Consider the following 11,251-nt stretch of genomic DNA (forward strand, 5'->3'; position numbering starts at 1 on the left):
CTCCTGCCATGTTTGCAGTGTTAAGCTCAGACTCAACACTAGCTGATTACATCTGCATTTCTCACACACTGTAAGAGCTTTGTTTCTGACATGGCGCAGGTTCAAATCTCCCGAATGAGGTTCTATTGGGTGGGGAGAAAATATGGATGCAAACAAAGGCTTTCTTCACATCCTTCCAGCTGTGAGGTGATGCCTGTCACACTGTCCCCTCTTCCTCCTGCCGTTGTCTTTGAATCAAGTCTCTCCCCTGCCTATTGCCGGGGCTCCCAGCTGACCTCCCAGCCTCACCCATCCCGTTCCGTCCTGTCCCGTCCCATCCCATCCCATCCCATCCCGTCCCTGCCTTCACAATGGTATTGCTGTATTTCTGGGGGAATTAAGCAGCTACCTCACCATTCGTCCAAAGTAGAGAGGAGAAAAACCCAACACCCTAGCTTTGTAGCTTTGCAGGTTCAGCCCCATTTCCTGCCTCTTGTTCAGCACGCATTTCTTGATTCCACCATAGAATATCATTCGTCTCTAGAGTGCACCAGAAACTTTCACCCGAATTCTCACTCACCCTAATGGTGATTTTGCACCAACTAGGAAAACGCCATTTTATTACAAGCTTCTATTCTCCCCAAATTATTCTAACAAGTATTAGAATCTTTCCAATGGCGATGGAAATCTTTAGACAATTCTCACCTTGGCATTACAGGTAGCAACTCTGCCCGGTGGCTCTAGTTGCTGTCAGTCTGTCTCATTGCCTCGAATTCTTTCTCTCTTACCGCTTCGCCAAATTCAGACTCATTTCCCAATCCCAGCTAAAAAGCCCATCCACTCGGAAGCCATCTTCCTCGGCCCTTTCGTATGACTCTGATTCATACACCCGTGTCTCTTCCTACTTGGCTTTAATTCTGCCTCAGTACTTCTACTGCTCTCCCTAGAACACTTCTCTAGGAAAATTATTTTTAATTATTTACTTGGTGTCAGCTCTTAACACAGCACTGAACTCGAAATGGAGAGAATTCTGTTTAGGGGCTGGAAGGAGCGGAGGGAGAATATTCAGTATTGTGTGCTGTCCATGTCCAGAGCTTGAGGTTATGTTCTGGGCTCGGTATGTAATATATTTAATCTATAGCGTGATAATTAGAAGTTTGTCCTATGTGGGATAAGATGTTTGGCTAAAACACAGTGCTTCTCTCTGAACAATGTCCTGTGTAATTTGCTTCCGTTCGGACTTCAGGTGTCTTTCCTTACTACTTGTGTCCCAAATAGGCAGCAGTTGTGTCCTGATGGTAAATGCCAGTGGTGTGTGGTTTAGAATAGGCAGTGTGTGTTCTGATGATCTGCTGTGTCAGGTAATTTCTGGTCTGCTTGGATGCTGAATATTTTGTTGATCCAGGCTCAGCCAGTCCAAGTGAACTATCCTTGCTCACGTCAGATATTTCTAGAAGAAGGGTCCATTTAAAACGTTGTCTACTTCACACATTTCAGAAGAAAACTTCTAACTTTCCTCATTGTCTAGGTGCCACAACAATTTTTAATTCCATCAGAAACTTTTTTTTTGTGACCGGGGTAGTGTTCGTTGCTCGTGTGTTAGTATACGAGGGACTGCTTCTTTTCAATTAAGCTGGTCTTATCATTTAGAGATGCAACTTTGGTTTGTTTTTAAAACACTTTCTCATTTAAGATATTCTTACATTTGCACACATGTTTGTAAGGTAAACACAGTATGTTTATATAATTTAAGACTGGAGAATAGCAAAAGAAGTTACCAATAGTAAATAGACAACCTTCACCATGGCAGGAAACACTTGCAGATGGTTCACAACAAGAGACTTACCAATTTATAAGGAACTCAAAGAATTTAGCAGCAAAATCTTCCCAGAAATAACAAGATTTAAAATAGTTGGATGGTGTAAATAGTCGTTTCTCAAGAAAATACATCTAAGTGACTGACTAGAAAGTAGGCGGAAAAGAGCTCCTCACCACCAACCATCAAGGAAGTGCAAGCCAAAGCCACAGTGAGGTCTACTCTCACACCAGTCAGATGGCTAAAAAAGACAAAAGGAAAATGCTGGAGAGGGCCCTAAAACGGGGAATGTTCATGCGTGGTAGGAGTCTGAGTTAGCACGCTGGGGAAAATAAAATGGGAGTTTGTAAACACTAAAATGTAGAAACACTATATGACCAAGCAACCTCTATATTTCTATCTCTCTCTCTGTCCATATCTATATATGTCGCACAGATATCCAGCAACCACATCAACTGCACATCCACGTCAGTCACGGTGTTCAAAGTGTAGACCCAACCTAAGTGTCCGTCAGTGGACGAGTGGACTAATAAGAGGTAGTTACCCACACTCAGGTATTTCACTCATAAATAAGAACAGAGCACTATTGTGTGCCCCAATGTGAGTGAGCCCAGAGAACACTGTGCTAAGTGATACAATTGGAGCAAGAAAATAAATGCTTTGTGATCTCACAAATACACTGAGGCTAAGAAAACTGGTGTAATAGAAGTAGAGTAGAATGCTGGTCATCGGCAACTGGGAATCCAAGTGAGGAGGACACAGAGAGGTTGATTAATAGTATAAAATTATAGGTAGATTGCTGGAATATATTCTAGTGTTTAATAGCAGAATAGAGTGACTTTAGTTAACAGTCATTTGTGCTTGAAAATAGCACGATGAGAGGATTTTGAATGTTCTTACCACAAGAAAGAGCATAAATCTTTGAGGTAATGAATATGCTAATTAGTCCTATTTCAGCATTAGGCATTATGTCTGTCTATTGAAATGTCACATTTATCCCATAAATTTATTACGTGTCAAGTGAAAATTTAAAATTTAAACGATTGGACTTACTGAGAGAAAGAGATGACTCCGTATTTTCAAAACGTAAATTTTAAAATTAGAAATTTAAGGCTTCATTTGTACCTACCTTGCATCAACACTGGGTTTAAACTTGTTTCTATTAGACCCCATAAACATAGTGATAACAACGGAGACCATGTATATTTAATTGCCATTTTTAAAATGAGGGAACTAAACATCAGATTTAGCAGTGTTCTGCCAACGACGTCTTGGAAACACACATTAGGTTTCTGTGTCAAATCCATCGACTCTAACACATCTGTTGATACCCCTCAAACTACGTATCTACACCATTGTCTTTGAGAACTTAGACTCTTATATCTGTTCTATGGAGACAGGACCATCTGGACTTCCCAAAGATTAGCATTTTATAATGGCTTGGTGAGCTTTAGCGGGAAGACAGTAGACCTGGACTGTCGCCAGGAAGCTCCACTGTGGGTTCTGTTAGGCTGGTGTGAGGAACCACCGGGGAGTGGACTGATGTGAGGTTTGCCGATCTGCACACCAGCCCAACAGACACTAGTGAGGAGACTCTAAGATGTTATGTGACTCAAGTAAGAAGGGTGCAGTGCTACCTTTGCAGACAATGAGCTAGAAGGGATAGGGTTCTCTCCAGACACATCCCGACCCTACCTGTAGAAGGTAGCCTGTAATCGGTTCAGCGGGTCATTTTCTTCTGCTTTGTGGATATAAAGCTTCACTGCTTAACTCTGTGCAAAGGTTCCATTGTGAGAGAAACGGGAAGTACTTACAGAATCCAGACTTTGCAGGAACATTATGGAGGCCCTGGCTGTCTGGGATTTGTTTGGGATAAATGTACACTTGGGTTCCGGTAGTCCTGTCTTTGAATCTCGCCGGCACTTTCTTGTCACGCAACTGCCTCCCTGACACTCATGGACCACATTGGTGCCAGTGATGTCAGTAGAACACCTACGATGATAGGGTTGGATTACCGTTGGTGGTGCTAGCTGTTGGGCCCAGGGGCTGCCCATGCTAGGCTAGTTTCTGTCACAAAGCTACACCCTCAGCCCCAGTTTTGAAGCTTCCCTCACTCTCTCCTGTCCTGAAGTTTTTTCCTCAGTGACACATCCTCTTGGTCATGCACCAAATATTTCATTTTGACAAGAGTAGGCACAATGTTTACCTCTACAAACCTTGGTTTTAGGAAAACAACAATAACACCCAAACAACCTCCCCCCCCCCGAAAAAAATCCCTGCATTTTCAGTGTATGGTTTTAAAATCCATTGGCTTCCTAATATGATCAACAAATCTATTTTGTCTGTGGGCTACAGATAATTTGATAAAAATCAAACTTACACGGGTATTACAAAGATTCAATTAGATAAGATTTGCAGAGGAATTGGATTTTTACTGAGGAGAGGAAAATCAAAATATGTTTAATATCCCCTTAAATTTCCATGTATACATTACAAGGTTGTGAATGTATAGTAATTTGCAGGCTACGTTTTTATAATGAGTGAGCTAGACTAAATGAAGAGTTGGAAAAAAATATATGCATCAAACCATTGGGCTTCATGACCAAGATAATTGCTAAATCCCTGTCGGAGAATGGAGGAGTGAGGTTCAAAGGATTCTCAAAACCAAGGCAAAACAAAACAAAACAACAAACCCCCAAACCTACCTGCCTGCCTGCCTGCCTGTCTGCCTGTCTGTCTGTCTTCTTACTCATACTTCATGACATTAATTCATTTCATAAATCTGATGTATTGTAAGGATAACGGAGATGTCTTTTCAAAAGAGGTTGGCCCCAAAGCTTAACTTACACGTGGAAAGACTCAAAGTTTCTGGACACAGAGCAGGAGCTCAATGAATTGGGCTTTAGGGGCTTGTTTTAACATATATATATATATATATATATATACATATATATATCTTTTTATTACTGATCATAAGGAAACTCCTTCATTTGTTTAATGGTACAAATATTTATCACTTGATAACTGTTTAGTTTGAGAATTTTATGTTGAGAATTGCAAAAACAAAATTAAATTAAACTAAAAACTAACTCACTCACTCACTCACTCACTCACTCACTCAAGGATCTTAAACTCTATTGGGAGAAAACAAAGCAACAAGATAAGCTGGTTATGTGCCAGGCCCACGCATGCTCTCTGGGACTGTCTTCAAGATAAGCTGCTTAGTAAAATGTGTGCACAAGTCCCATGCATGCTTTCTGGGATTCTCTTCATGGCATCTAACCTCAAATGGGAGGGGCAGAAAGATTAAGAGGAGAAATAACTAAAGGTTGAATAGGCCTTGTCTAGGCAAGGGATGGTTTTGTGGTGTGAAAGTGGGAGTCGGAGGCCAGGGATGCTCACAGCTGAGTTTAGGTGCACAGCTCCAGGCAGTTCTACAGAGCACGCACTGCAGAGGGGACAGGAGTAGATTCTCTAGGATCCTCTTTCATCAAATTGACATTCTCTCACAGAGTCACTTCCTCAAGACACCAATTGCTATTGTTCCCAATACTTGAAAACAATATTCTAAATGTTTCCTACTACTTTTAATTTAAAAGTCAAATTAAACGTCCTACCAGTTCACACATAGAGCTTGAATAGATCAACCCCCAGATTGTCCTCAACCGCCCAATACAGAAAGCTGAAGGGCAGTAAATAAGAAGTTGTAGCATCAGAGTAGTTCACACAGGGATACCTTGTTGCTTCAACAACATTCTTTCTCGATAGGTAGAAGGGACGTTCTTTGTTGTACTCATCAAATACTCCCCACCGGAGATGGGCCCACTCATGGACAAAGACTCTGCCTGAGAGAGAAGATTATCACCTATAAATCTTGTTAAAACAGTTCAATATGGATCTCTCCTGTTTAAATTTCTTGCTCATCTGTTAGCCTGAACTAGAGAATTCTAGAAATGAATGTTTCTCATTAGTTCATAAATGGTGAAAGAGAACAACACTGTCTCATGACTCATGTAACTATTAAATCTGTATATACAACAGGTTGGCTATAATTAGCATATTCTAAAAAATTAGCATATTTCTTAATGAAGATATTATCTAATGCTTACTTTTCCAAGTCTTAGAAATCCACATTAATGTTAGTGGTTTGCTTTTCCCCAGTGGAAATAAGAAGGATAAAATAGCTATTTGTACCTCGGGGTCCATAGATAATCAAGTTATCAATGAGCAGGAAGTTTGGAGTGAAATGTATGTACTGTCCTCTGTCCCCACACTGCCCATATTGAAGGGTGTAGGGATCGTCTCCATATTTCAGATGAGGATCGGCAACTATGACGTCTGCCTAAAATGCAGAACAAACCCAGTCAGATGCCAGGAGCCTTAGAATCCAGAGATTTTGCAAACAAGGTCTGTCTCACTTAACTGGTAAAAGCTATGTTACTAGTTTCATTCCCTACAGCATTAGCATTCACCACAAGGTACAAGTACTCATCTGTAAAGGCGACAGGAAGAGGCTAGCAGATAGATGTGACACCTACTTGGTCATATGATTCTTGTTTCGGTGTTAAGTACTCAGTTTTTGACTTCCAGGTTATGGGAACTAGAATGCTCACGTTCCTGAAGTAAAATCTTCTCCCGGTGGCTTCAAACAGGTAAGTGGAGGCTTGAGTTACCATTTCCTGACAAAATGAGAAGTGCATTGTTGTAATAATGTCACACAACAAAATTAGCATTGAAGTATGTACACAAACTAGAAGCAAATCAGGAGCTCCTTTCCCTCAAAAAGAATGGTTTTTACCAAGTCTCAAGTCTGTATGTTTCTCTTCGCGTGCCCAAATTCACACCTGTTTTTACCTGATTCCCCTTGTGGTCAGCAGTGTAGGCTGGAGATAGGAATGAAGAAGTTGGGTCAGTTATAAGCGTAATTAGGATCGGAAGGCTGTGGGAGACTCTCAGAAAATGAGAGGGAAGGGTAAGAGTCTAAATCTACAGCCAGCGCCCTGGCCTACGGTGGAGGGGCGGAGTTGAGTAGAGGCATCATGGCCAATAGCCCGGCTCCTAGTGTTGATGAGGACAGCAGATAAGCACTGCACCGAGCCATCTCTGTTGGACAGGCAAAAACTGTGGAACTTTTCTGCAGCTTGGAGTGCCAATGAACGATACGTAGGAAGCGGGTGTTCTCCTCCTGTTGCTGCATCTCTTGGCCTGGGTAAGATTCTAACCACCCTTGGAAAAGGCGGGCAAGGGAGCGAGGTCAATCAAAATGGCTGCGCTCCCTCTTTTGTGCCATTTTGACAAACAAGCAAGAGCCCTCTCTTTTGTTTTTATGAGGTGGGGCTGATGTGGATACAGATGCTAACCAGCATTGTGAGGAACAGCAAGGAATCCAAAGCACCCCCAGCAGCAGAGAGCACGGGAAGATAATTCATGATTTTCTGCACCAGAAAGCACCCCGGAACGCCCAAGACACTTAGCCTGTACAGAGGACGGAGTGCGAGAAGCAGAGTTGCTGGGGACGCAAGGAGGAAGCACATATGCTGAAAATGAAGAAGAAAAGACAGTCCTGCGAGTGCACAGAGGTGGCCTGCTCAGGGCTCAGAGAATGGAGGATAGCTAAGCTCCTTGGATTTGTTCTGTTTGCTTTGACCGAGCACATCCTGAGAGCTACTGTGCTGTGCACAGAGAACCGTTCTCGAACGACAGTCTTCTCGCTTTCTTTATCTTATATTTTTAAGCCCTCAGTCACAAACTTTTAAGGTTTGGTATATTGTTATATTTGATGTTAACTTTGTCATTAATAAGCACACTATACTTAGAGAAGAGAGAACTCAAAATAAATGTAGTAAACATTTCTTATTAACATCAAATATAGTAACAGACCAAGTTTTACCAAGTGGTAAAAAAAATATGTAGGGACAGTTAATTTCATTTTGGGCATTGATTTTAGGACTGTAATTCTCTTGATATTCTTATTTACATAATATTTAAAGTCTTTCCCCTAAGTCCTATCTTAGTGATACTGAGAGGATCTAAGAATAGAGTGCGTATTAAAGCACTATGTGCTATAAAACCTTTTATTATATTGGTACAAGTAAAATTAGAAACAAATCAACTTCAAAAACTGTTTAAGTTTTCCTTTAAGGTAGGAGAGGTAAGAGTTTTGGTTTTCCAAAGCTGAGCGTGTAGGAGCAGCTGGAGGAGTGTGCAGGACAAGCTGCGGGAGCTTCTGCGTACAACCGCTGTGCAGACTGTGCGAACCATTATTAAGATAAAGTGTGAGAACTCTTCCCCACTGCTCTGAAGTCTGTCACCTTACCTAGTTAATAACTGGTAATTAACTGATTTTAATGTATGATAAAATATAAAGCTAAGCAGGTTCTCATTTTGACCCTGGATAATCCTGCAGACATAATGGAAATGGTCAAAGAGTCCTTAGGAGTGTAAAACTGTGTGTGAGTGTGTAACAGTGTGTGTGTAACTGTGTATGTGTGTGTAACTGTGGCGTATGTAACTGCCTCTGAGTGTGTATCTGTGTGTATAATTGTGTGTGTAACTGTGTGTGAGTGTGCAACTGTGTGTAAGTGTATAACAGTGTGTCTAACTGTGTGTGTGTAACTGTGGTGTATGTAACTGTGTGAGTGTGTAACCATGTGTAACTGTGTGTATAACTGTGTGACTGTGCAACTGTATGTGACTGTGCAACTGTGTGTGTAACAATGTGTGAGTAAGTGTGTGTGTGTAACTGTGTTTGAGTGTGCAACTGTGTGACTATGTAATTGTGTGTGTAACTGTGAGTGTGTAATTGTGTGTGTGAGTGTGTAACTGTATGAGTGTGTAACTGTGTGTGTCAGTTCAGATGCGCAGTCAACAGAATTATTGACCTGAAAATATGCAGGTAATAAAAACCCTTCTTACCTTTAAGCTTGGGATGAGTCTTTCATCCTCTGGTACACTGGGGTTAATTGCAATGACCACACCCTCGTATCCATTGTTGTTGAGATGGACCTTGGAGCTTTTCACATCCTGCAAGAGATGCAGGGTGAGGAACAGAAGGACCTTCAGCACTGGCACCATGCTCGCACATGCTATGGTGAGAGAGTGGTGGCACAGAAGGGTATTTATGTGAGTGCTTCTCCCAGGTATTTGAATCAAGTCCAGAATATTTGCATATATGTGTGGAACGAAATCCTCATGTTTTTTGGTGACTTCCCTCATTGCTTTCATTCTAGAGACTTAGCAGCTGAATGTCAATGAGGATTATGGTAAACGCATTCATTGTTCTTTCTAAAGCACCAAGTATTTACTCAAGTGAGCGATCCTTTTGGATTGTTGGTGTAGTCATCCTCATAGTTGTGGGTATTTGTCATGGCCATCGCTTTCATCACTGCCACCCTCATCATCACAATGATACAGCACCACGGGGCTAAGTTGTCAGGGTCTCTTTATCGGGACTGATTAAAAAAAAAAGCAACAGGAAAGAGAAGATGGAAAAGGCTTGTGTTAAAAAGCAAAAAACAAACAGGGCTGGAGTAGGCGTGGCAGCAATGTATCCCTTTATATTCATTCTTGAGATGGGACTGTTAGAAGCGCAGAGCTTCAAAACCGGCTGTGGATCCCGTGGGACTTTCTTCTGTTATATTCCGTGATAGCTCCCTGTTTGCTTCGGTTTTCGAATGGCATTGATTGTTTCACGTCCTTTTGTAACTTGAGAACTTAATTCACTTCACCTAAGATTTCGGCTTTTTGAATTGAATAAAGTGCTCTATAGCTTGAGCCCATGTACTATGTCATTATGAGTTGGCTCGGAGCAGGCTCCTTGTCCTGGTCACTTAAAACTCACATATTTCTCTGTTAGGGTCGTATGACTCTTTCTTTTAAGCTTTGTGTTTTGTGAAATATCTGGATTATTATGAGATGTTGGGGATGCTGAATGAATTAATCCATGGAAAACATTCCACGAAAGTGTCTGGACTCCTAATTAAGGGTCAGTAAATAGCATATGTTACATGCTATAGGCTATTTTGCTAATCAGATGGGTCTGCCTGAGACTAAAGCAGGACCTGTGGCTGTCAGAGTAACAGCTGTAGCTTCTTGGAAAGAATTTGCCTTAAGTTTTGGCATGATCTTACCCTTGCTAGTCCAGGCAAGTGTGAAGGCATCTACAAATTCTTCCTAAAGAAATATTTTTCTTTTCTTTGGATTTGCTTGAAGTGCTGCTATTATGAACTATCAGAACTGTTTTTGCTATTCTGGCAAACATAACTTTTTTTTCTCTTTACCTGGTTGTAAATTGAGTTGGAAATAAGAGATTCCTTTTTCTTTTTGTCTCTTAGTCTCAGTTTTCTTACCTGTAAGGTGAGAGCAATAATACCTGTAAAAGGAAATTCGTGAAGGTTAAATGAAATAATATGTGAATCTGGATTTAGTGGCTGCCACTTCTTCAAGCAAGCAAACAAGTAAAACGATAAGACAAAAGGATCCATGAAAGCCATTACTGTACTCCTCTGGCACATAGTAGACCACGGCGAATTAATGTTTATTACTTGATTTTCCTGACTTTTTAATTCATGTGAAAAAAATTGAGTGCTTCCTGTGCCTCACCCAGTGCTCTGACATCAGGCACAGAAATGAGAAAACTCTGGCATTGTCACCAAAGGACTCAAAGCCTTGTCTCTGGGATTAGATTGGACGGATATAAGATTCAAACACAAGACAGAGAGAAAGACACTGCTTAGCACAAGGAAACAAAGGGGAATGGCTTCTTGGATGAAGGGAATCTCAAAGCACTTGGGATGGGTCATTCTTTCCAAGACAGAAGTGTGAAGAAACTAAGTTGCCTGGGTTACAGTTTCAGAAAGGGGGGACTTTGATTTTTAATCTTGAGCCATTTGCCAACAGTCTATAGTTTGAAGAAATATGAGGGACAAGCTATATTTTTAAAGAATGACTAGAAAGAAACTCATCTAAAACTCACTTGTTTGTGTTATAAACAGTATTTGTCAGTAGAAGAATCAAGGGACCATGGAATGTACTTGACTTGGTACAGGACCACATAACTTCTACTCTTATCTATTGTCATCTACAGGATGAAGTGTTCACGGTCAGGTTTGACTTAAAAACTTACGTTTGGGATTCTTTCAGAACATAATTACTTAGTTTTGACAAACTCAAGGCAGAAAATCTTCCTATGCTATTTTCAACTGGTTCTGAAATCAAGGTGGACAACAGAAAAGATATTATTGTCAGAAAATTCTAGGATCATCATTTCTCTATTTCTTTAAGTGGCCTTTATTAAAACGTTTTCTATGTTTTCATCCTGGATCTTCTTTAAAGTTTGGAAGTGATTGATAGGGTCTAAGCTTTAGTAACAGCAAGCCAGGTTTAAAAACCATGCCTCAGTTCTTTCATCTGCCCATCCCTCCCTCCCTCTGTCTGTCCCTCCCTGCCTTCCTCTTT

At 41.0% G+C, this 11,251-nt stretch overlaps 1 protein-coding gene and 1 long non-coding RNA gene across 3 annotated transcripts in view; one reads left to right on the top strand and one right to left on the bottom strand.

Annotated features, from left to right (window-relative positions):
* The window catches only part of LOC102549543 (uncharacterized), a 9,215-nt gene extending 1,558 nt beyond the window's left edge, over positions 1-7,657 (top strand). Inside the window, exons 1-3 of one of the 2 annotated variants that reach the window (XR_010064489.1) lie at positions 1-2,721; positions 6,386-6,447; positions 6,936-7,657. The exon at positions 1-2,721 is cut by the window's left edge and continues 1,558 nt beyond it. This is a non-coding gene — a long non-coding RNA (uncharacterized LOC102549543). Of the gene's footprint in view, positions 2,722-6,385 lie in introns of both variants that reach the window. The other variant, XR_010064488.1, reaches the window with a different exon arrangement.
* Clca4l (chloride channel calcium activated 4-like) overlaps positions 1-8,888 on the bottom strand; it is a 19,999-nt gene extending 11,111 nt beyond the window's left edge. The window contains 5 exon segments of the mRNA NM_001077356.2: positions 3,610-3,787; positions 5,532-5,640; positions 5,990-6,137; positions 6,334-6,474; positions 8,711-8,888. Coding sequence (NP_001070824.1) covers positions 3,610-3,787; positions 5,532-5,640; positions 5,990-6,137; positions 6,334-6,474; positions 8,711-8,869 — 735 coding nt within the window. The 5' untranslated portion in view covers positions 8,870-8,888.
* Between the last annotated feature and the right edge of the window lie 2,363 nt (positions 8,889-11,251).

This window comes from Rattus norvegicus, chromosome 2 (genome assembly GCF_036323735.1).
Source record: "Rattus norvegicus strain BN/NHsdMcwi chromosome 2, GRCr8, whole genome shotgun sequence".
Classification (NCBI taxonomy): domain Eukaryota; kingdom Metazoa; phylum Chordata; class Mammalia; order Rodentia; family Muridae; genus Rattus; species Rattus norvegicus.